The sequence below is a fragment of the Eumetopias jubatus genome, unplaced genomic scaffold (genome assembly GCF_037043125.1).
Source record: "Eumetopias jubatus isolate StellerSeaLion01/CBP00866 unplaced genomic scaffold, mEumJub1_p1.0 scaffold_7, whole genome shotgun sequence".
Classification (NCBI taxonomy): domain Eukaryota; kingdom Metazoa; phylum Chordata; class Mammalia; order Carnivora; family Otariidae; genus Eumetopias; species Eumetopias jubatus.
The window spans coordinates 82,534,316-82,558,834 of NW_028274813.1; the positions used below are offsets into that span (position 1 = coordinate 82,534,316).

The 24,519-nt window shown below is 56.3% G+C and overlaps 2 protein-coding genes across 2 annotated transcripts in view; one reads left to right on the forward strand and one right to left on the reverse strand.

Annotated features, from left to right (window-relative positions):
* PAK6 (p21 (RAC1) activated kinase 6) overlaps positions 1-16,983 on the forward strand; it is a 35,966-nt gene extending 18,983 nt beyond the window's left edge. Inside the window, exons 4-11 of the mRNA XM_088024718.1 lie at positions 5,164-5,372; positions 6,168-6,821; positions 12,677-13,174; positions 13,279-13,412; positions 13,766-13,892; positions 14,008-14,133; positions 14,630-14,764; positions 16,099-16,983. Coding sequence (XP_087880844.1) covers positions 5,169-5,372; positions 6,168-6,821; positions 12,677-13,174; positions 13,279-13,412; positions 13,766-13,892; positions 14,008-14,133; positions 14,630-14,764; positions 16,099-16,266 — 2,046 coding nt within the window. The 5' untranslated portion in view covers positions 5,164-5,168 and the 3' untranslated portion in view covers positions 16,267-16,983. The remainder of the gene's footprint in view (positions 1-5,163; positions 5,373-6,167; positions 6,822-12,676; positions 13,175-13,278; positions 13,413-13,765; positions 13,893-14,007; positions 14,134-14,629; positions 14,765-16,098) is intronic.
* A 3,500-nt stretch (positions 16,984-20,483) lies between these two features.
* ANKRD63 (ankyrin repeat domain 63) lies at positions 20,484-23,567 on the reverse strand. The gene has a single exon (XM_028119501.2). The coding sequence runs from the start codon at positions 23,126-23,128 to the stop codon at positions 21,980-21,982; it is 1,149 nt and encodes a 382-aa protein (XP_027975302.1). The 5' UTR covers positions 23,129-23,567; the 3' UTR covers positions 20,484-21,979.
* Positions 23,568-24,519: the final 952 nt, after the last annotated feature.

The window sequence follows — 24,519 nt, forward strand, 5'->3', positions numbered from 1 at the left end:
GACAGGAGGGGCTGGGGCAGTGGAGGGCACCCTGAGCCTGAGCTGGTGCTCTGCTTCTGGCTGTTTCTACTTCAGAGTGTCAGGTCCAGGTGATTTCTATCAGGCCAGGCAGAAGGAAAGGCAGGGACTGGCTCTCCGAGGGAAGATCATCTTCCTTCCTCCTTCCTCCTCCCTCCTCAGGGTATCTTCTTTGAGGAAAGCGCCTCTACTAGGTGAATTGAGTGTGCATGCAAAGAGATGGAGATACTGGGATGGCAACTTTAAGGGCTGGCACGGGCTGGTTTACCACTATGGCCTCATGGCTGATGCAGCAACCACCTTCCCTCGGCCCCTGAGCCCTTGGGCTTGGGTCAGAAGGTAGGAAATTGGGCTGGAAAATGGAGACCTAGAAATGGCAAATCGAGGCCTCTGTCTGGGCGGGTGGTGTGCTCCAAGGACACAGGCCCCGTTGCTGGAGAGATGCAGGATGTCTGCATCTCAGGGGTTTCACACCTAATGACTGGGCAACATTGGATACCTGAGCGGGTGAGTGTGTCTCTTAGAAACTCAGACCTCATGATCACTCTTTATTCTAAAATGTTTTGTATTCTTTATTTTTTTTTTTTAATTTTTAAAAGGATTTATTTATTTATTTATTTATTTATTTATTTATCTGACAGAGAGAGAGAGAGAGAGAGAGTGGAGAGAGAGTGAGTGCAAGCAAAAGCAGGTGGAGTGGCAGGCAGAGGGAGAGGGAGAAGCGGGCTCCCGCTGAACAGAGGGCCTGACATGGGGCTCGATCCCAGGACCCCAAGATCATGACCTGAGCTGAAGGCAGACACTTAGAAAGAAATTCTAGAGGGGCACCAGGGTGGCTTGGTCGGTTAAGCATCCAACTCTTGGTTTTAGCTCAGGTTCTGATCTCAGGGTCCTGAGATCAAGCCCCGTGTCGGGCTCTACACTCAGTGTGGAGCCTGCTTGTCCCTCTCACTCTGCTCCCCCCACCCCCCACCTCTAAAATAAATAAAATCTTGGAAGAAAGGAAGGAAGGAAGGAATCCTAGAAAGAATCCCCTACTCCTAACCTTTGCCATTGAGCATTCTGCTTTGGACAAAGAAAACCTTAGTAGTTTAATTTATCCCTGGGACCCATGGGTGTGGTGGTTTTGGCCCCAGCATGTGAAGGGTTCCAGGAGAGCCCACCAAACTTGGGCCCCCATGTAGTCACCCACACTGGACCTGGGGCAGGTGATGGCCAGACTGTGGGTTTCCCCCTCTCCCATCCCCCCATCACTGCCTCCAGCGTATTATTTTACCTTTCACATTTAGATCTGATTAATTAATTGGGGTATGGCATGAATTCATTTTTCAGGGTTCTTTTTTTTTCCATATGGATATCTAATTGTTTCAGCTACATTTTTTGAAAAGATCATCTGTTCCCTACAGTATTGCAATGTCAGCTTTGTCATAAATTAAGTGACCTTCTATGAATGGATCTATTTCTGGATTCTCTCTTCTGTTCCATTGGGCGATTTGTCAATCCTATGCCAGTTCCACACTATATCAATTATTGTACTGTTCTCATAAATTTTGATATCTAGTAGTGTCATCCTTCGACCTTGTTCTTCAAGATGGTCTCTAGTATTCCTGATTCTTTATGTTTCTCTGTACCTTTTGGAGTCAGTTTGTCAATTTCTACCAAAAGAAATATGCTGGGGTTTTGACTGAGATTGAAACAAATCTGTAGGTTAACTTGGAAATAATTGGTATCTTTGTATCATTGAGTCTTCCAATCTATGAACATTCTTTAATTTCTTTAATTATGTCTTCTACTTCTCAATGTAGGGACCTTGCACATCTTTGATTAGGTTTATTTCCAGGTATTTGACATTTTTATTTATTTTTTTTTAAATATTTTATTTATTTATTTGAGAGAGGGTGAGAGAGAGAGAGAACGAGAGGGGGGAGGGTCAGAGGGAGAAGCAGACTCTCTGCTGAGCAGGGAGCCCAACGTGGGACTCGATCCCAGGACCCTGGGATCATGACCTGAGCTGAAGGCAGGTGCTTGACCAACTGAGCCACCCAGGCATCCCTCCCTGGTAACACTTCTGACAGCAAATAAGAAGGGTTTCTTTCCTCCTGCTGCCAGTTCTCCAACTTTCAGACACCAGTTGGCTCTTCAACAATTCTGTTCAATTCTGGCACTACCTGGAGTCAGCACAGACCCCACAGGCTCATTGCATAGGCATGACTGATTAAAGCATTGGCCATTGATGATTAACTCAATCTCCAGCCCCACTCCCTCCCCAGAGGTGGGGCAGGGCCGAAAGTTGGAACATTCTTTCCATCTGGGATTGCAAGGGTGTTAGGAGTTGTATGCTAGGAACAGGAAACTAAGACCAGACATCTATTTCCCATTGTACCACAGAATATTTAAAAAAAAAAATTTTTTTTCCTATTTGTTTGTTGTTGGTATGAAGAAATACAACTGATTTTTTTCTGTATATTGACCTTGAATCAGGGACCTTCTAAATTCACTTATCTAATTCCAATAGTTTGTATGTAGATCTCTCTCGATTTTCTATGTACACAATCATGTTGTCCCAGGCAGTGTTAGTCTCACCACATTTTGGATGAGTCTTAGCAGCCAGCCTCTGTTTAGGTGGGGATTTCCCATTAGCTCTGATTTCTGGCCCTACTCCCCCCCTCCTCCAAAACCTGAGCTCAGTTCATTCCTTCCAGCAGCTCCCCACCCTCACTACCACAACCTAGGGTCCTAGGACTCTGTGGCGTCCTTCTTTTTCCTCAGACTTTTCCTACTGCCTCTGGGAAAAACTTGTTTTCAGGAGGGGGAATCCTAGAGCCATTTACCATTGGCTAACGATGCTGTGATGCTGTCCCCACACATTCCTGCAGAAAAAGCTGGGCACTCACTTGGGGCTGGGGAAGTCGGGGAGAGGGATGTTTGGGGATAAAAGTATTAGCCCACTCTTCTTCAGCTCTCAGGTACATCCCTACACCTGCAAAAGAGTTTGAGTTCACAGAACAAGTCAGGGAGGGTGAAACCATCAGTGAAGCTAATCTAGGGACAGAGGGTCTATCTGCGAGGCTATAAGCACAGGACTGCAGAATGAGGACTTTGGGAGCCAAAGGCTGAGAGGGAGGAGGGTGTTTTACCAAACCACAAAGCGTCTACATAATGGAGAGGTGGTGAGGTGCCCAGGTCCCCCAAATGAGGCATGGCCCCTTGAGCAGCAAATCTTGGAGGAAAGGTATTGGGCATCTCTCCTGGATTTGTATCTGCTCACGTCCCAATGAGCTTGGAAACAGGTGCACAGAGAGGTAACATGAAAAGAGAATCAGCCCCCATTCACTGGGGCTCTACTCACTTAAACCTCCCGAAGCCTTGTGAGGCAGCCTTTACTAACCCTGTTTTATAAATGAAGAGCCCTGAGGCACAAAATATTTAGGTAGCTTGCACAGAGCCTCCCCAAAATAGTGGGAGACTGCCCACAATTTGCCTGCAACTCAGCAGGTATATTTCATTCCAAAGGCCTTGGTCCTTGGGGCTCCTGCACATGTGGATTTGCCCACAGGGAGCATTTGGTAGACTGCCAGCGTCAAGGCCTCATAAGCGGCTGACATTCCAAGAGGTGTGATGTGGCTTCAGATTGATTCACACGTGCTGAATTCCTCGTGGGAAAGCTGTGGCCGTTCAAGGATCCCTGCCTTTCTGAGTGGGCACCAGCTGCCGCCCACATCTGTGACCTCCTCCAGAACCTGCTAAAGTGACCAGGAAAATGCTCTTTCCAGAACAGGAACCAAAGGAGAATGCCATGGCTCTGTCTGTATTCCAAATCTTTTGTTTTGTTTTGTTTTGGTTGTTTGTTTTATGTACAAGAACTTGTATTTATTACAAACAAGAACAAAACAACAAAAAAGAGAACAGTCAGAACCACACCACCAAATCTTTGGATAGATGAATGATCCAAGCATTCAATTCAAGAAAGAAACATGTCTGTTTCTTGAAACCTAGAAGTGATCTTTCCAGGTGACATTAGAGCCCATTGAGTATATTTACCATGATAAAGAAAAAATTAAAAACAAAAAAAACCATTGAGCTACTTTGAGCTGCTTCCGATACAAAAGCATTCAAGTGAGCACTCCCAACCAGTCTTCCATCCACATGCGGTCCTGGCGCGGGACTCCCTGAAGGCAAGCTGGAGTCCTCACTTTACCCTGGGTTTCCAGCCTCCGCATCTCAAATCTGCATGCCCATGTCACTAGTAGTTGTTGACGGTGCTCATAGGGCTTTAGGCAAAGCACAGATTAGCAAGGGATAGAGGTTTGGCTGCAAGTCATGTTTTGCACAGAGTTCTGAGACTCAAGGGAAAAGGGCCCAAAGTGGGGAGACTTAACCCTAGACAGCTGCCCTCACACAGCTGCCCTCACCAGATGTGCCCTTGACTCAGGACCCTTCTGGAACTAGCCAAACACTTGGTGACCAAGAGGGCCCTTTTGGGGGTTCCTGGTCCTATGATATGTGGTCCCAGACTGAACAACATGTTGGCTTTTTATGAATATGGCTTATCACATAAATAGGTTTTCTGTCGTTGAACCATCCTGGGACGGACGTGAGTTAAACAAAAAAACTGTAACATGCTGTTGGATTCAATTTATTAGTTTTGCTTAGGATCTTCACTTTTGTTCATAAGTGAGATTGGTTCAAATTTTCTTTTTCTTGTACTGTTCTTACCTGGTTTGAGAATCAAAGTTGTACTTCATAAAATGAATTTGCCAGCTTTCTTCCCTCTTTCCCTTTTTTCAATTATTTGACAATGGAATGATATTTGTAATGGGCTTTGGATCTTATAAAAACACACCCCCAGAGTCTGCCTGCTCGGCAGGAGATTTGGCACAGACAAGAAGACAGACACCTCTTTTCCTTGTTTATAGTCTGTGTTGGCTTATTTCTGGCACTTTTATTGTTTCTGGGACTGCTTTGCTGGGAGCTAGCCATATCCCTGAGGAAGTAGGGATGAGAGGTGAGGGGAAGCCCTGGGCTGGGGGGAGGGAGCCCTGAGTAGGGGGGGGGGGGCAGCACCCACTGCAGCCACCTCTGCTTGCTGGGGCCAGGCGCCCATGAAGTCCCTCACTGGAGCTCAGCCCGACTCTCCCCACGCAGGCACCATGTTCCGAAAGAAAAAGAAGAAACGCCCTGAGATCTCGGCCCCACAGAACTTCCAGCACCGTGTCCACACCTCCTTTGACCCCAAAGAAGGCAAGTTTGTGGGCCTCCCGCCACAATGGCAGAACATCCTGGACACACTGCGGCGACCCAAGCCTGTGGTGGACCCTTCTCGCATTACGAGGGTGCAGCTCCAGCCCATGAAGGTAAGGTGGGCGGCGAGGATGGTCGGGCTGAGTTTAGCCCTTCCCACTCCACAGATGACCATGCCTGGCAAGACCACAAAGGCACCTGGTAGGACCACCTCATTACCAGCTATCAATCAGCTGGCTGTTTTCATTGCCCACTCACGAGCCTCACCCAGGGTGAAGACTCCATTTCCAGGGAGGAGGAGCCTGGGGAGCCCCTCTCTGCAGGCTGGTAGGGTTGCCAGATTTAGCAAATAAAATTACAGGATGCCCAGTAAAATTTGAATTTCAGGTAACAACATGTAATCTTTTGGTATTAAGTGTGTCCCATGCAGTATTTGGACCCGCAGCCCCTGTGGGGCTGGGGCTCCCAGACCAGGGGGATTTTGTTGTGTGGGTCAAGAAGGGCAGGAGGGGTTGGAGTCAGGGGCCCATCAGAATATGCGGAAGAGAGCCCTGCACTGGTTGCTGCCTCCTCGGGGCGCTCTGTACATGTCCCATAAGGCCACAGATAGAGCTAGAGAATGACCCCACCCCCTGCCCCCTCAACTCCCCAAGCTCAGCTGCCCATACCATTTGAGGGGCTTACCCCCTGTCTGCCCTTGCTGGACTGCGAGCCCCATGACAATAGGCTTTCTCCTTGTATCTCTGCCCCCCGCATGGGCCTGACCTGCTGTGGGCCCCAGTGAGTGGCTGAAAAATTAAGATGACACAGCAAGCGAGGTCCTTAGGGGTGCCTCCCCATGACCCCCGTGGAGGCTCCCTGCCGTGAACAACAGGTTGCTCGCTCACACTCTTCTCCCTCCTCTACAGACCGTGGTGCGGGGCAGCTCGGTGCCCATGGATGGCTACATCTCAGGGCTGCTCAACGATATCCAGAAGTTGTCGGTCATCAGCTCCAACACCCTGCGTGGCCGCAGCCCCACCAGCCGGCGGCGGGCACAGTCCCTGGGGCTGCTGGGGGACGAGCACTGGGCCACGGACCCAGACATGTACCTGCAGAGCCCCCAGTCTGAGCGCACTGACCCCCATGGCCTCTACCTCAGCTGCAATGGGGGCACACCAGCAGGCCGCAGGCCGATGCCGTGGCCAGAGCCACAGAGCCCAAGGGTCCTCCCCAATGGGCTGGCCACCAAGGCACAGTCGCTAGGCCCCACGGAGTTCCAGGGCGCCACGCAGCGCTGCCTGCAGCTGGGCACCTGCCTGCAGAGCTCCCCACCCGGCTCCTCGCCCCCCGCAGCCTCCAGGAGGCGCGGGACCAAGGCTGCCAGGCACGGTTCCGAGGAGGCCCGGCCACAGTCCTGCCTGGTGGGCTCGGCGACAGGCAGGCCGGGCGGGGAGGGCAGCCCCAGCCCTAAGACCCAGGAGAACAGCCTCAAGCGCAGGCTGTTCCGAAGCATGTTCCTGTCTACTCCTGCCACAGCCCCTGCAAGTGGCAGCAAGCCGGGCCCTCCCTCCCAGAGCAAGGTAGGTGGGGCTGGGTCCACCCTCTGGGCCACTCTCAGCAGGGCAGGGAGCCGGGCCTTCCCCACTTACAGGGTCAGGCTAGGGAGAGCATAAGGGAACAGAATGATTGAGAGCCTCTGCTGAGGATTCTACCCTGAACCAGATGAGCTCTGCTCTTCCAGAGGCTTAGCACGGGTGAGTCAGAGGTTGCCGGCCAGCTCATTTTCTGGGGGGCCTCAGAGGGGCTTTCGGTATACCCCAAGTTACATTCCTGCCCTCTGCAGTGTGTCTAGGTGGACCACACTGGGAGGCAGTCACCTTTAACCATAAGCGCAGACCTTCCCCTACCCCTGGAGCCCAGCGACCCCCAGCCAGGCCCCAGCAGAGATAGGTGCTCCAGTGCTGGGCAGGGGCAAGGGCTCGGTCTCCCTCTTCTAAGAGCTTCTTTCCACCTCCGCCCCTCACTTGCCCCAGTGCTCTCCTGAAGTCGAGCACAGGCTCCCTGGACTGCTTCTCCCTCAGGAGTCAGAGATGTTCATGTGAACCCCTTCTCCAGTGAGGAGGATTCTTCCCTTCCTACCCTGACCCCGCCTTTTTTTCTTTTTTAAGATTTATTTATTTATTTTAGAGAGAGAGTGCGGAGGGAGAGAGAAATTTTAGCAGACTCCTAGCTGAGCTTAGAGACCGATGTAGGGCTCGATCCCATGACCCTGAGATGATGACCTGAGCCAAAACCAAGAGTCCGACGCTTAACCGACTGAACCCCCAGGCGCCCTCCTCCCCTTTTCTTGAGTGGTTGTTTGGTTTACCATTTCTGTAATGATTTGTTCTGCAGTTTGTGTGCCATGTGAAAAGCTGGAGGATTGAGTTAGCCTAGGCCCGGGAGCAGCAGGAAAGCCAACTTTTGGCATGCGCCACAGCCTCAAATGCACAGATTTTTCTTGGGAAATAGGAAATAGCGAAGGGACATTTCTTGGCAGGCAGAGGAGAATGTTCTTGCTTCTTCCATGCCCTATGATGTCCTGTCCCTGGTGACAGCACCATCCTTTCTCATTTGGCAGATGAGAAGGTGGGCTCAGAGAGGGTCGGACGAGCCCCAGGTGTGGAGACTGAGTCAAGGAAGGCAGCAGTGAGAGGGCCTCTGGGCTTGCGCCTCTTACTCACCAAGGCTTTCTGATCATGGCATCTCTAGCTCCTTCATGAGGGGCAGGCAGAAATGAGCTTACCCGCTGCAGCGCAAGGGTGGGAAGTCAGACCTAAGAAACAACTGGTGACAGTGACCCGAATGACAGAGCTCCCCTCCCCCGGAAGGCTTTCAGAGCAAGCCTGGCGCCTCCCTGGCGGCAGCGGCACATGAGCATGCTCCAGCCAGAACTTGGGTGGACAGTTTGGGGAGCGGCCTGGACCCTCAACCTTTCTAAGTCACTGCCAGCCCAAGGCACCCAGGGAAGGTTCTGGGCTTTGTGCACTTGCTGGGATGAAGGATGCAGGTTGGGCTCCCTCGTGGAGTGGGGGGGGGGGGGGTAGAGGGCCAAACAAGTGAGATGTGGTGTGGTGTGTCTGTGAGCTAGGAGGTCTCTGGAAGGCCATGCTCCCGGAGAGACACTTCCTTGAAAAGGCAGGTGGGAGCATGTGCACACTGCCCAGGAGGTGAGAACTGGAACTTGATTGCTTGCTGGCCTCTTGGGAATCCTGTGGCAGGGCTTCAGGGGGGAAAGGGGGTGTCAACATGACCTGCATGTTTCTGAGCTCCTGACAGCTCCCCACAGTGGGGAACAGGCTGTCCAGCCAGCCTCGGTCAGCCTGCCCATCCTCCATGTTACCAAGGATCTACCATAGACCACTGCAGCTGGGTGTGCCGTGGAAGCACGGGGTCGTCATCTGGGGCTGGGAGACACCACAGTTCCAAACCCAGGGCAGTGGCTTCCTTCCCGGCACTTGGGGCATACGTTTCTAGAGAAATATTTCCAAGCCAGGCCTCTAAAAGGCAGGGCTGAGACTTCCTCCGAGCTGCTCTGGGCCAGGGCTCCTCAACCCCTGCCCTATTGACATTTGGATCCTATAATCCTTGGTCGTAGGGGCTGTCCTGTGCATTGTAGGATATTTAAGAGCATCTCTGGCCTCTACCCACTAGATGCTGGTATCCCCTCTCAGCTGGGACAACCAGAAGTCCCCCCAGACATTGTCAAGTGTCCTTTGGGGGGATAAAATCAGCCCCAGCTGAGAACCACTGTCCAGCTTCCTACTCCTACCCCCTACAGCCCCAGGAACCCCAAACTAAAGCAGCAGTCCACCTCTGCCCCTCAGCACGCCCCAGGGCTTGGCTCAGGACCCTCACAGCAGCAACTGCAGCAGCTGTCCGTGCACTGGGGCCCTAGAAGGTCAAGCCACCAGCTGCCACAGCGGGCCAGCAGAGGCTACAGAACGGTGTGTGGCTCTGGGGCTTTGTACTCAGCCCCAGGAAGCTTGGCCTGTAGTCACTCACTTTGGCTAAACAGCAAAAGACCTCGAGCCCTGACTGGGGGCAGGGAGGCCAAAGCGCTGTAAGACCGGAACTGGGGGCATTTAGAAGTGGTTCCACTTAGAGGCAGAAAGGCTAAATCAGAAGACGTCAACAATCAGCAAACCTTGGTTAAACACCTACTGTATACCCTGTACTCTTGTTATACGCCAAGGACCTCTAACAGGACCACAGCTTAGGGGTGAGGGTTCCGGCGGACCAGCCTTGCGCCTTACTACTTAGTGCCTCTGGGCAAATTACTTAACCTCTCTGAGCCTGTTTCCTTTTCGACAAATACAGACAATAATAGCACCCATGGAATGATAAAACAACCCAAAGGTCATGAGAATTAGATGAGATTATGCATTTAAGGCCCTTGTCAAAGTGGTACACCCTCAATAAATGGCTTTATTATTTTTAGAACATTAGAACATGGCCTTTGCCTCTGAGGCACTTAGATTACAGCCCCCCCAAGAGCCCACGGCTGGAGAGCCTGGCCCTGTCGCCAAGGCCCAGGAAGGGGAGATGAGGCATCATTGTAACTGCATGCCTGGCTCTTCCGGTGGCTTCCCGCCCACGAAGATGTCTCAGTTTCACAAGGAACTCCAGAGCCTGTAACAACTAATTCCATCTTTTGTCCCCCTTTCTCTTTCTTGGTATGGCTTAAGAGGTTTCCTCTGGCCTTTTCTTGTGGTGACATTCAGTAAAAGCTCCCTTCTTGTGGAGACCGGCAGCAAGGCCAACAAAGGGACGCCGGAGACCAGAACCTGCTGAGGTGAAGACGGGGCCCAGCCCGACTACCTCGCATCCCATGTCCTAGGCCACACTGGAGCTGGGCTCTCGGCTGGATCCCTGCCCTTTGCCGCTTCCATCCATCCACCCACCCACCCACCCACCGCACCCTTGGCCCTTGAGTTCAGCAAGCACCTGTAGCAGTGTCTCCACAGGGCCTTGACAGTGGAGGGGGAGCGAATCCCCTCCTTGGCCCCTCGGCATGGCCTGTGCTCACCTGCCCCACCTCCACCGCCCAAGCCAACTCAACCAGAGAGCAGAGACAGCCTGTGTAGGGGGACCGAGAGGCCAGCAGGTGAAGGGAATCATTTCACAGCCTGCCTTCGACATCCAGGTGGAGAGAGGTCAAGGACTGATTAGAGCAACCTCAAGAGCAGCTCTAGATGCTTCTAGGTCCCCACATTCTGTCCAGCCCGACCCAGATGCTCAGAGAGCATGTTTTCTGTGAGCCGCGCCTTGCAGGCCAGCAGGCAACCTCTTTTAAGGGCCTTGGGGACTGCCTCGGTGACCGCATGAGGAAGTGAGCTGTGTAGGGTGCTGCCCTATGAAGCCTCTGCTCCCAGGACGTGGCCTTCCAGCCTCAGGAGTGGCCGTGCTCTCTGCACCCCCAGTCCCCAGGCCTCCCACAACCTTCCTGAGGCCATGGAATCACAGAGCCCATTTGTCCAAAGCTGCTCCCAGTGTGGTCCACGGTCCAACAGCATCAGAGCCCAGGGGCCTCGTTAAAATGCAGAGTCACTGTTCTAGGGACTTACTGAAGCAGGAATCTGTATGTTATCCAGCTTCTCAGATCACTGTGCATTGATAGGCGAGACGGGCTCAGAGAGGGTGAGCGGCCTGAGCTTCATCGCTGGTCAGAGCCTGAGCACTACTGGAATCTAGGTCGTGACCCCCACTCCAGAGGTCCCACTGCTCCACTACACAGAGTGGGGTCTATGGGTGAGGGGCAGGTGCTGGTGAAGACGTGGGCAGGTCTCTTTACTGTCCAGATGTGCTCACCGGGCAGGATAGAGTCGTCCCGGCAGTGCTGGGAGGCTCTCCTGGCTTCTTCACTGTGAAGGCTGAGCCCGAGCCAGGCAGTATGCCAGAGGCTGGTGCACACTTTGGGGTGTGCAGGCGGGGTGGGGGTGGCAGAGTCTGCCACAGCTCAGCTCTCTTCTGGCAGGGGCACTCGCATACATGTTCCCCTCTAGGCAAGATCAGGCACTGCGTAAGGTGGGGTGGGCACCCTGAAGCCTGGGGAGAGGGTGCTGAAGACGTTGACAAGGTTCTAGGGTGTCCTTGGGGTGTCCTCTGCTGAAGCCTGGTAGGGTCCAAGGCCCAGACTTGGGGTCCCTCAGCCCAAGCTGAGCGCTTGAGGAGAGTTCTTGGAGGTCGATGCAGTTCTGGGGATCTGGACCAGGACCCACTGGGCAACTAGACAAGTGCCATATGATGGGTTCTGAGATGTTCTGGAAAGTTCTCTGCAGCCCCTGAAGTGTCCCTTGTTAGGTTATTTATGGCCCTTTCCAGGTGCCCCTTTTAAAATCATATAATCCCTGGGAAGAGTCATGTTGCACATTGCCAGCTCTTGGAGAGAACCCAAGGAGGGGACCCTTTCCTGCCAGGGTGGCAGGAGGGCTTGGGCCCTGAAAGGCAAGGAGCCTCAGACGCTTCAGGGCTGGGCCTTGGGCTCACTGAGGCCCAGTCTGCCACTCAGTTTCACCTTCCCTCCCTCTCCATCAGAGGCCATAAAGATAGCCCTCCTCCCTACCTTCCCTTCCATGTGAGGGTCATCAGCCAGGGGTCATGCTCGGGAGCAAGTACAGAGGCTACTCCGGGGAGCCCCTAGGAAACCTCCCTACCCCTGGCCCCGGGGCTTGAGTTAGGCTGGACCTACTCTCCTAATTCCAGATGTCTCTGGCACCAGATCCCTAGCCCAGGAGACATACCTGCGAACGCCCCAGAGGGTAACACGGTCTCTGGTCCTCTGCTGGGGACATGCTCTCACAGCATAGACATGTAGACTCCCTGCTGTCAGGCACGAGTGGGGCTATCAGATAGGGGGATAGGTCCAGCCTAACCCAAGCCCTGTGCTGGGAAGCAGTCCCAGCTGCCTTGCTGTCCACCCCCCGCCACCCCACTGCCCAGGGCCTCTTCTGCCCACATGGGCCCTTGGGTGCGAGCGCCCCAGGAATGAAGAATGCCTCTGACCCAGATTCCCCAGCCACAGCCCGGCAGTACAGAGGGAAGACGGCCTCTCGGTGGCCTCCCTGGGGTCTGGCTGTCAATTACCCAGGAAGAAATACCCAGCAGAGGACACCCCAGGGACTCTGCTTTCTTCAGCTTCCCAGGCACGGCAGAGCGGATGTAAAGAGCTGCCGTTCGGACTGCTCACCTGGGAAAACGCTGGGGGCTGGGTTCCCGAGCAGGAACTTTGGCTTCAGCTCCATTTGACAGTCCTTGCCCACAGCACCTCCCCTATCTGGTCCGAAGCCCTGTGTCAGACCTGCCCCTGTCCAGAGGTCACCCCCTGCTGCTGGGAAGGTCTCTGCAAACACTGCCACAGCCAAACCCTTCTCTGTTTCTCTTTCCCTCCCTGCAGCCTAACTCCTCTTTCCGACCACTGCAGAAAGACCCCCCACCAAGCCTGGTGTCCAAGGCCCAGTCCTTGCCCTCGGACCAGCCCATGGGGACCTTCAGCCCTCTGACCACCTCAGATACCAGCAGCCCCCAGAGGTCCCTCCGCACAGCGCCCGCTGCCGGCCCACCCCCAGGCCGGTCCTCCCCCGCAGGCTCCCCACGCACCAGGCAAGCCCAGATCAGCACCAGCAACCTGTACCTGCCCCAGGACCCCGCGGTGGCCAAGGGCGCCCTGGCTGGCGAGGACACAGGTGTTGTGACACATGAGCAATTCAAGGCTGCACTCAGGATGGTGGTGGACCAGGGTGACCCCCGGATGCTGCTGGACAGCTACGTAAAGATCGGCGAGGGCTCCACGGGCATCGTCTGTCTGGCCCGGGAGAAGCACTCAGGCCGCCAGGTGGCCGTCAAGATGATGGACCTCAGGAAGCAGCAGCGCAGGGAGCTGCTCTTTAATGAGGTGGGAGGAGAGGGCGGGACGTGGTGGGGCGCTTAGGGTGAACATCTGGGAGCAGGGCCGTGGGGACTGGGCCTGGCACTCAGGCACCCCCGTCTGCCCCCCAGGTGGTGATCATGCGAGACTACCAGCACCTCAACGTGGTGGAGATGTACAAGAGCTACCTGGTGGGCGAGGAGCTGTGGGTGCTTATGGAGTTCCTACAGGGCGGGGCTCTCACGGACATCGTCTCCCAAGTCAGGTGGGCAACGGGGGGCCTGGGCTCTGAGAGCTGGCTGCCCCCACCATTGTCCCGGCAGGGGGATTGGGCAGCCTCAGGCCAGGAAAACTTGGGGTGCCTGTCACATCACTGTGAGCCACCCCCTGTCCATCTGGGTTAACAGACCCAGGAGGGTTCAGGGCAGTGGGGTGGGGTCTCCAGCCTAGGTCCAGGCCCATTTCCACCAAGGCTCTGGCGTGACTGGACCCCTACATGTATTGCCCAGGAGCTGTGGGGCCCGGTCCCAGGGGCACCTAATCTGCCCAGTCCGGCTGCCCTGCAGCCCTGCCAAACTCACATTTTCTTCTGTCTGCGGCCTGGCCTTCCCTGTCCAGGCTGAACGAGGAGCAGATCGCCACTGTGTGCGAGGCCGTGCTGCAGGCCCTGGCTTACCTGCATGCCCAGGGTGTCATCCACCGGGACATCAAGAGTGACTCCATCCTCCTGACCCTCGATGGCAGGGTAGGGCCCTCCCCAGCCTGGCGCACCTGTGCCCCTCCCCCTGCGTCTGTGCTCCCAGCTCAGCTCCTGCCCTAGCTCACCACTCCCTGTCCCCCCACCCCCATCTCAACCACAGGTGAAACTCTCGGACTTCGGATTCTGTGCTCAGATCAGCAAAGATGTCCCTAAGAGGAAGTCCCTGGTAGGAACCCCCTACTGGATGGCTCCCGAAGTGATCTCTAGGTCTCTGTATGCGACTGAGGTAACCGGCCCTTCCATGCCTCCCCCGTCCTCCCAGAAGTTCCTATTGGGAACAAACAGCTCATGTGACCCCTGTAGAGACACCCCTCCCCCAAATAGCCCTGGTTTTCAGATTCCCACTTAGTCAATACCCTATCCCCCTTCCCTTTGCCCGCCCCCCCACCGCCTGCTCCCGCCCGCTCTTGGATGGGTCTGCCCTCGCTTGTGCCTTTGCTGCCACAAACTCTTCCCTGAAATGCTCCTCGTGCGGCTCGTGGGCAGGGTGGGGTATGGCCAGGCTTCCCCACATCTGATGGCCATTCTCCTAGGATGGCTGACGGCTCTGTCCCTACAGTCATTGGGCACTCCTGCAGGAAGTAACTGGCCATAGGGCAGGTGGCCAGGAAGGCCAACTCACCAACGACAGCTGGGACCAGCTGCTCCTGTCCCCTTGCCATACCCTGCTACCAAGGGGCCCTACTCTGGCCAGTGGTGTCAAGGACATTCTCTTCCTACAGGTGGATATCTGGTCCCTGGGCATCATGGTGATTGAGATGGTGGACGGGGAGCCACCCTACTTCAGTGACTCCCCAGTGCAGGCCATGAAGAGGCTCCGGGACAGCCCCCCACCCAGGCTGAAAAACTCTCACAAGGTCAGTCAGTGCTCAGGGTGGACCCTGATGATCACATTCTTCCTGAGGCTGAGGGGACCAGAGCCTGGGCTCCCAGACCCACAATCTCCCTTCCACAGAAGCCAGAGTCTCCCAGAAAAGGCTCCGCCTTCTCCACACAAAACCTGCAGCAAACTCCTGTGGCCACTCGGACAAGTTTCCACCTGCAGGCAATTGACAGGAGCCTGAGAGAAGGGAAAGCAAGGCTGCCAGGAAACCCTGATGTCCTGGGGAGGAATCTAGAGAAGCTAACTGAGCAGGAGCCCCTCCACTCCCTCTGTCCGGGGAGCCGTACCATGGCACGGTGTTCCAGTCTAGCTCAGCAAATTGGCTTGTCCTCCATCCTGACCACATCTGAGCCACGGGTTTTCCCTTAAAACCAGTGTGTGTGTGCACATTTAACCCTTTTCTGCCAAATCCACCCAAACCCACAGGTCTTACCAGTGGACAGCCCCTGCTGGTGGCCTGGTAGAACAGGGCGGCTAATGGCACTGCCATCTGGTGGCCAGAGTGAGAAATGTCCCAGAGGGTTGAAACGCAGTCCCTAAATGATAAAATACTTCTGGGGCCCCAACACAGCCGGATAGGACGACAGTCAGGAAGCACCTTCCCAGACAACTGGTCCTTGGAGCCTGCACTGCCAACCCCAGGACCAACACATAGGGGAGATTTCCAATTGGCTAATTCCCCAGAGGAGGTAGCCTTCTGCAACAGCCCAAGACTTAGACTTATCCCAAGATACTGGCTCAGAATGAACCAAGATAAGCCCTTGACTTAGACTCCAAGGCTTAGAGCATTAAAGAAATCTCCCTTGTCAGGTCTCACTTTGCTCTTTTCTATTTTTCAAGACACTTCATCCCTGGCCTCTTTTTTGATCTTCACTAAAGACAGGGCAAGCACATTTTATCATTAGCCCATTGGGCAGATAAGAAAACTGAGGTCTAGAGAAAATTGCAACTTGTCAAAGATCAGGGATAGACCTAGGACTGGATTGCTAATACCAATCCCATGCCCCTTCCACAGAGCCACAGAGCCTGAAGGCTGAGAGCCTCTGGCAGCAGGGTGGGGAATGGGCTGTGTATTTGCAGCCGGGCTCTCCAGCAGCAGCCCCTAGAGGTGAGCTAGCCACTTTTCCTGGACTGATGCCAAGTTTCTTTACTTACCTGATAATCTGAAAAGTCCTGAGCCTGGGAGCTGCCAGGAAGTAAGAAACAAGAGAATTCAAGACCTTCAAAAGATGGTGGGGCCTGGCAGAAGAGTCACCCCAAAGTGACTGCATGCGGTGGCTTCCACTCAGTGTTGCCCTGTCTCCACAGGTCTCCCCAGTGCTTCGAGATTTCCTGGAACGGATGCTGGTGCGGGACCCGCAGGAGAGAGCCACGGCTCAGGAGCTCCTGGACCACCCTTTCCTGCTGCAGACGGGGCTGCCCGAGTGCCTGGTGCCCCTGATCCAGCTCTACCGCAAGCAGACCTCCACCTGCTGAGCCCACCCCCAGAGCGCACCTACCACCTCTGCCCGCAGGCAGGGGACACTGGGCAGCCAGCCTGCCGGCAGGGCCTGCCTGCCTCATTCTCTCAGTATTCTCTCCAAAGATTGAATGTGAAACCCCACCCACACCCTCCTGCCCTTCAGCCCACTGGGCCAGGCCGGACCTGCCCCTTGGTCTCTCTCCCTCCCAAGAGAGTCCCCAGTTGCCTTTGGGATGATGGAGACCCTTCTACAGGATGACCCTTTGTTATTTGCACAGGGATATTTCTAAGAAACATGGAGACCAGCACTCCTGGCCACTGTGGCCAACCCAGCAGAAAAAGCTGCTGTTTTTTAAAGGTAGTTGTGCACTAGCATCCCAGGCCACCCAAGAGGGCAGACTGCCTGTCTTCACCAGGATACTTGCTGTTCTCAGCTCCAGCTCTAAACCCTGGGGTCTCAAGAGGGCCACAGGGAAGGTTTCTACTGCCTGAAGCTGTCTTCCTCCCTCGTGTCTGACTTCCCGAAGGTACAGTCCGACCTGCACCTGCTTCCCAACCCACCTGCGCTGACATCACTCTCCCTGCACAGCCTGCCCTGAAGTGTGAACAGCCTGCTCACAGGCCAGGGAAGGAGGAGGAGCATTTTTTCTGGGAGAAAGAGAAAGAACGGAGTTAGTGGTAAACGTGGTCTTACTTTACAGGATGGAGAGAACATCTCGTGTGTGTGTGTGTGTGTGTGTGTGTGTGTGTGTGTGTGTGTGTGTGTAAGTGGCAGACAGTCACCCTGACAGCCTGGCTCCCTTCAGGTCACCCACGGCCAGCAATAAGGCTTCTCCATCCTTTCTGCCACTAAGTTCTACTCTGAAGGGACCTGCTTTCTTGGCCTGGCTTCCCACCTCCCAAATGTCTCTTGTTTCTACCTGACCAGCGAAGAGATCTGCATTGAGTCTAGTGCATCCAAGGGGCTTGGCAGATTTCTGAGTTTCACCTATACTGTGGAGTCTCAGAGCCAGAGACAGGAATGGTGAGGGAACAGACTTTGTTTTACCTGTGAGCTTCATCTCAATAACCAGGTCATCAAGGACCCGTTCTTTCAAAATCTTGGTCTGGGGCGGGGGAGTGAACCATCTCCTGGGGTCCCATCCTGTCAAGAAAATGGGCACCCCCTTTGTGCAAACCTATCGGCCCTAGCTGCCTCTTCAGACACCTGTCTCCTTGTCCCCCTTCCCTCCGCACCTTCAGGGATGTTGTGAGTCAGGGAATCCAGGGAAGAACTCCAGGTGTCAGGACCCTATCTAGATAATATTTTTAGATTCCTCTGCTCCCTAGTGGCCTGCTTTGGGGCCAAAAATAAATTGCAAGGACTTTTTTAAGGGTCAGAGTTTTAAAAACAAAAGCATCTTCCCTAGAAACTTTTGTGAATTGTTTGCACTTGTGCCTGTTTTAAATTAAACTAAGTGTTCAAAACCTCTGGGCTCTTGTGTCTGAGAATGGAGCCAGGCTGTCTTCAAGCCGGACACCCTGCAGTGGGTGTCTGGTGTGTCCCCCCCCGCAACATGAACTCCCCAGCAGTCACTCAAGCCCACAGAAAACCCAGCTCCCTGGTGGCACGTGGGCCCCTGAGGGCAGATAAGGAGGGAAACAGGAAGTGAAAGGCCCTCGGGGCTGAAAGAGCTGAGAAAGAGACAGAGCTCTCCTTCCCAGGGGAGCAGAACCCAGCCAGGAAAGCCCGGGCCATGTGCTGTGCTTGCTGGCACACAGGAGCTCTGGGGGCAGCCACCGGGGCTGATGACCACTTTCTGCATCAGTGTCTCGTATCCCTTTTGCTTCACACTCCAGGGCAAGTCAGAGGCTGCCCTCCCCACTGCTGTCCATAGGAAGTGGCTGGAGGCTGCTTCCAGGGAGAAAGCAGTCTCTGTTTCAGTTCTCAGAACTGAGGGGTTATGAAGGAGCAGTGCAGTGGCTGGAAATCAAGTGACCTTGGTCGTAGTCCTGCGGGGAGGGGAGGTGGATGGAATTCTCTTTCAGCTTCTAGCTCTGACTCTGATTCCAGCACTGCCTTCCCGAGAGCTCATCCTGTCCCCCAGCCCAGGGCTCACGGAACCCTCTCAACCAGCACCCAGGAGTCGTGCAGACTTTCTCCTGCTCCCCGCAGCAGTCCCACCAGGACAGCCGCCCTGGTCGGAGGGTCCTAGTCCCACCAACTCAGTCCAAAGCTGCACCCGAGTCCTGCCTTCAGGACGCAGCCACAGTGCCCAGTGGGAGAGGCAGGGAGGGAGGCTGATGGAAGGCGGAAGCTTTGCGGGAAGCAAGCACGCCCTTCTGAGGCTCCAGAGGGAGCCCAGAATCAGGAGCCGCTGGTAAGGCAAAGAGAGGCCAGTTCTTGCAACTGAATAATACTGGATTTATTAACTATTCTGAGTTCTAATAGTCCTTCCACCACACAGTGTCATTCCAAAAGCATGTGTGTACGTCATTTAGCCTCCCACACAGACTAGTTCTGAGCTTGATGTTAGGGTACCGAGATCCAGTGGCCTGGGTGGTTCTTCACAACGATGAAAGCAACAAGAGTTGGAAAAGAAAACTGTTTAGAAAAGTCTCTTCTAAAGTGGAGTGAGCTTGAGAGGACCCCAGCCTCAAAGCCCTGGGGCTGACAATGACAAGGAAGTGCGAAATATGGGCGACATATGGTGACATACAGAGAAGTTCTGCACAGAGCTGGGGAAATCTGCAAGAACGGCAAGTCAGTCAAACACAATTCAGTGCAGACAGGAAAGATCTGTTGTGGTTTTTAAGAAACAATGCTTTCAACCACCAAGCCCTTGGCAACTCGGTGGAGAGGAGCCCTCACGGTTGTTTACTCAATAAGGAGGGCCCTGGGGTGACAATGAACCAGAAAGCCACAGGTCAGCAACATTTGAAAGATGACAGCACCTTCTGCCATCTGTTCAACCCAGACCTTATGGTGTTCTGAAGAAGCCAAACACTTGTATACTTACACCATTAAAAAACTCTGTGAAAATTAAACACAGAAAGGGACTAAGTGAGCAAGCAGGGGTCAGAAAAAAAGGAATTTGTACTTGGGATGTCCAATTATCCCCCATCCCACCCCAGATCCGCTCCCTCTGGCTTTTCAGGTGCTTCTGTATTGTTCCACCACCCAGACAGTGGGACTGAGGAGAGGCAGGTGTGTGGGGAGAAAGGAGTAGGGGGAGGGCAACCCCCCCAAAAGAAAACAAATCTCATCAGAGGAAAACAGTGCAGGGGCGCCTGGGTGGCTCAGATGGTTAAGTGTCTGTCTTCGGCTCAGGTCACAATCCCAGGGTCCTGGGATTGAGCCCCACATCGGGCTCCCTGCTCAGCGGGGGGCCTGCTTCTTCCCCTCCCTCTGCTTCTCCCCCTGCTCATATTCTCTCTCTCTATCTCTGTGACTCAAATGAATAAAAAAAACCTTAAACAAAAAAAAAAGGGAAAACAGTGCAGCTTCAGAAATTACAAACAAGGAGTTGGAGACTCCTGTTTTTCAGAACAGAGCAGGAGCTCTATGGACATGGGAGCCTTAACTTGGAAGATCTTGGGGTCCTTAGTGAAGAAGGGTCTGGGCTCCTGCTACTCCAAATCCGAGTTGTTGTTGTTTTTTGTTTTTTGTTTTTTTGCTTATTGTCCCTCACTTCACTGCTGGGAAATGACTTCAAGTATCCGGATTTAACATACGACAAGAGGAAGAGGATTCCATGGGTAAATGCACACGGAGAAGTACATTGCGGTGATCCCAAGTAAAACCAGATAAACTCTGAGCCAGGGCGCCGCGAGGAAAGCTCAGCGCTGCCACCAGGGGGCACCAGAGATCACGTCCAGTGCGGGGTTGGGGGGGGAGAGGGCGCGGCCTTGCCGACCTCAGAGGGGTGGAAGGATTGGGGAGGTGTCTGACACCTGCACCAGGCCCGCTCACCTCCAGGACCAGTTTCTCAGCACAGATCATTCTCGCTCTTGGAAGTTCCCTTAGAGTTACTGGTGAGAAACCTTCCGTTCTGCAAAGGCATATAGATCGACGTCTTGAAAAGACCCCACCTCAGACGGGTGAGGCGCCGCACGCTCAACCTTCGGGGTTCACAAAAAGAGACCCCCAAGCGCCAACGATCCCGTGGGCTGGACGCACAGATACCTGTGCTAGCGCTTCCGCAGGGTCCTGGGGCACGCGATCGCTAGACCCGCTAGAACTCTCCCCCCCCCCCGCCCCCACACACTTCTTAGGTCCGCACAAAGAGGAGGGCAGGGAGGGAGGGGAAGAGGAAGGACCAGGCCGGGAAAGGGCATTTAACCACCTCCCCGCGGTGGCCTCTGATTCATTAATCTGCCCAGTAATGAAGCTGGGCGGGACCTGCGTCCCACGCGCGGGGGCAGAGGCAGGGGTCCTTGGTCTCGACCTCCAGCATCCGTCATCCGCCCTGCCCTCCATTAACGGCCCAGCGAGAAGCAGGAGCCCTTTAACAGCCCCCTTCCAGCTCTCGCAGGAGTTTGATGTAATTTAAACCCGGACCTGCGGCTCGTGTGGGCTTCCCGACTCCCGCGCGCGCCGCCGTTTAACGTGGCAAACACTTCAGTCAATTATCCCCCTCGCAGAGCTTCTATTTAAAGAGACATTGTCAGGTTCTTAAGCCTCGGATCAGACCCGCTGCTTTCTGCTTCATATACAAAGACTCAAAACACGAGTTCTTTGAGGATTGGAAGAAATACAATTAAACCAAGCCTTCGCAACCATTCCACCCTGCCGGAGCACCCACGTGCGGGCCGGGGGAGCTGGGAGGTGGTGGGGGCGGGGAAGTGCCAAGTCCTTTCCATTTCAGGCTCTAAGAGTGAGAGGAAATAAGGCTGGGCCCTGAGGGGCGAGACCTCAAAGATAAAACTCAAATGCAGCTGAGCTGAAGCTCGGCTCAGGTGCTGGGAGCTGGGCTCAGTAGCCGTTGCTGTAGGGCAATGACCCCACATCATCAGTGAAGTTGAAAACTGGGTCTGCGGAGCTGGAATTACCCAGAAGCTATTTCAGGGGACAACTAGCCTTCAATACCAGGGCCTCTGCCACCCCTAAATATGCTCTCATTTTCTTGAGGCAGGAGTTTCTCCCCAGAAAAAACTTAACCTCCAGATTCCTTCCTAATCAGCCCTCCTGTCCAGAAGGGCTCAAAGGCTGGTCTCCTTGCTCTCCTTCTCCAACACTTAACAGGAAGGGACACTTTGGTGGCATGCAACATTGCCAGCCACATCACTAGGCAGAGGGGGGAGGCTAGGCCTTTTTTCTACAAGTCAACTCTTCGGCTGTCTGGCTGCCAGGGTGTGGGAAACTGGTAAGGAGGAGGTGACCCAGCAGGAGTCGGCAAGACTCAGAACTGAGCCTTAGGGCTCAGAGTAGGGGGTCCATCTTCCTGGCTGAAAGGCTGTAGCCTACAGAACCAGTCTTCTACTCCTCCCCTCCAGGACAGGAAAGGTAGGCTATAGGGACAGTGAGAGACCTAGGCAGGGAATACCAACAAGCACACACACACAAAAGAAATAAAATAGGGGTTCTTTTCAGAGAAAGGATTGGTAGGGGTCTGGCCTGGGCAGTGGGGACAGGTTCTGGGGTCACAGGCCAGGAAACTGCCAGGAAAGTGAGGGACCTGGAAAAAAGAAATCCCAGGGGAGGCGAGACATAAGAGGAGGGGACACAGGGCTCAACCTCGACGCTATTTACCGCTGAGCGTGCAGCACCACGGCCTCCGTGCCCACCTGCCAAGGCTGAGGCCCAGGCACCGAGGGGGGCAGAGCGTTGGCCTCTAACTCCGCGCCGCTCTCGGGCCCTGATGCCTCCCCGACCAGGCTGGGGATGTCTGGAGCGGTGGAGCGTCGACGCAAACCCAAACGGCCAGAGCCGGGGCCGCCCTCCGGGTGGGGGCTAAGGCCAATGGGGGCTTGCACTAAGGTCGGAGGCGCTCCCTCCAGGACCTCCTGCGAACGCCACCGCCCGGTCCCTGAAGACTGGGGCGAGTGTGGTCGAGCCATCAGGGCTCCCGCCCGCAGCCGGGCCGCTTCCTCCTCGGTTACAGCACCCAGCGCCAGGCTCATGCTTCGGCCCAGCTCGGGCCTCTCGCTGCCCTGTGCTCGGTGCCGGCCCGAGCTCTTGCCCCCTGACCCAGCCTCGTCGCCGTGACCGTGGCCGCCGGCCGCTCGCGCAAAGCGCGCCAGGAGAGGCCGAGGTAAGCGGCGGGGGCTGGGTCGTCGGCGCTCCGGGCTGGGCGCGGGAGCCGGACGGCCAGGGGGGCTGTCGGAGTTGGAGCCCCGGGCCGCGGCGGCTGCGGCCGCGCGGCCCCAGGGCCCGGTGAGGGCTTGCACGCAGGTCCCGTGGCCGCGGGCGGCTGCCAGCTGCAACGCCGTGAGACCCGCTCGGTTGGTGCGGTCGAGGCGCAGGCCGAGGCGGCGGAAAGAGCGCACCAGGAACTCGAGCACCGCCCCATGGCCGCACGCCGCCGCCCACATCACTGGGCTGTTGCCCGCCGAGTCGGCCGCCTCGGGGTCGCCGCTGAACTGCACCAACAGCTGCACCGCGTCCAGGTGGCCGCGCTCGCACGCCAGGCTGAGTGCCGTGCGGCCGCGCTCGTCCCGCAGGTTCACGGCCGCACCCTGCTCCAGCAGTAGCCGCACGAAGCGCGCGCGCAGCGCGGGGTCCGGCAGCCCCACCGCCACCATGAGCGGCGTGCGACCCTGCTCCGCGCGGCAGTCGATGATGCTGCGGTCCAGCGCATCCAGTACAAAGCGGGCCAGGTGCACTTTGCCCGCCTGCATGGCTTCCAGAAAGGTGCGCGTACCCGCTCGGGGGCACAGGTCCTTGGGCTTGAGCATGGCCCCAGCCGCCGCTCCCAGGCGGCCCAGCAGCTCCGCACGGGGGCGCCCCTGTTCCCGCGCCCCGCCGGGCTCTGGGCCCCGCTGGTGCTCTGGTGTGGCTCCCTCCGCGCGTGGGCAGCTGCAGCCGAGGGTCCTGTCGTTCCCACTCTTGTGCCCCAGCGGCTCCCGTTTCCCCGCCGCTCCTGAGCCGCACGCCTGGTGTCTCGCAGCTCCTTCCCTGGGCTTCCCGCCTGGAGGTGTAGGTTGCTCGCTACTCTGGGCTCTGCGCCTGGCCCGCCACGAGACTACGGGAACCAAAGCTCGGCCCCCTCCTGTTTGTCCCGCTGTTTCCCGCGTGTCCGGTGCCCCTCCGTCCCTTGTGGCTTGGTGCCGCGCCACTCACCCGCACCCGGGGCAGCCCCCGCTCCCCTGATGAGACGGTGGCGCCCGCCGAGCGCGCCTGCCTCCAGCCCTGGCGGGGCGCGCCGCTCCTCAAGCTGCTGGCGCCGCTCCTCCGCCTCCTCCCCGCTCGCGGGGGCCGGGCCACACCGGGGCGCCTGCTCCTTACTTGGGGGGCTCAGCGGCGCGGGAGCCGCCGCCCGCCTGCGTATCTGGCTTTATAGCCTCGGGGGTCTCCATGGCAATGGCTGCCCTGGAAGCAGGCTGAGCCTTACCGGCAGGAACGCGCCAGGCGGGAGAGACCGCCCCTGACCCCCACCCCTTCGTGGGCCACGAAGTCGGGGAGCGGCTCCTCCTCCGCGCTCCCCTGGGGCTGCCGCGGCGGTTGCGGGGCGGGGGCGGCGGCTGCTCGCTGGGGGCCGCATGCACCAGGCCAGGCCAAGCCCAAAGTCACAGTCGTCTCTTCTCGTCTCCCCGCCCTCCGCCCCTACCGGAGTCGGTGCCCTCGGCTCATGAGAAACTTAGGACCTCGGGCCCGTCGGGGAAGACGGAGGCCCGCCTCCAGCGGTCCAGGTGGAAGGAAACGGGACCCCACGAGGGCAGAACTGGACCATAAGCGAGCTGGAAGGCGGCGGCGAAAAGCGAAAGGGGAGTAATTGGCGGGGGCGGGGGGGGGGGTACCTGCGCTGCGCGCGGGGTGGGGGGCGCTTATTCTGGCTGAGAACTGCCACTCGAAGTGTAGCGAATCACGCACTCACACACAATTGTTCCTCCCGCACACGCTCACTCGGAGCGGGGGTGTGGGGGGGTAGACTGCGCCCTCCAATCTCCGACGTCTCCAGCCCCGACCACGCGCCGGAGCTCCAGCTCCCGGCGGCTGACAGGCAGGCGGAGCGGAGACGCGGCGGCCAGGACGGGCGCCTGGGGATTCGGGAGCGCTGCAGCCACGTTAACAGCGCCCCCGCGCCGCCTCCCCGCCGCTTCGGGGCCGGCCGCCACCCCGGAAAATG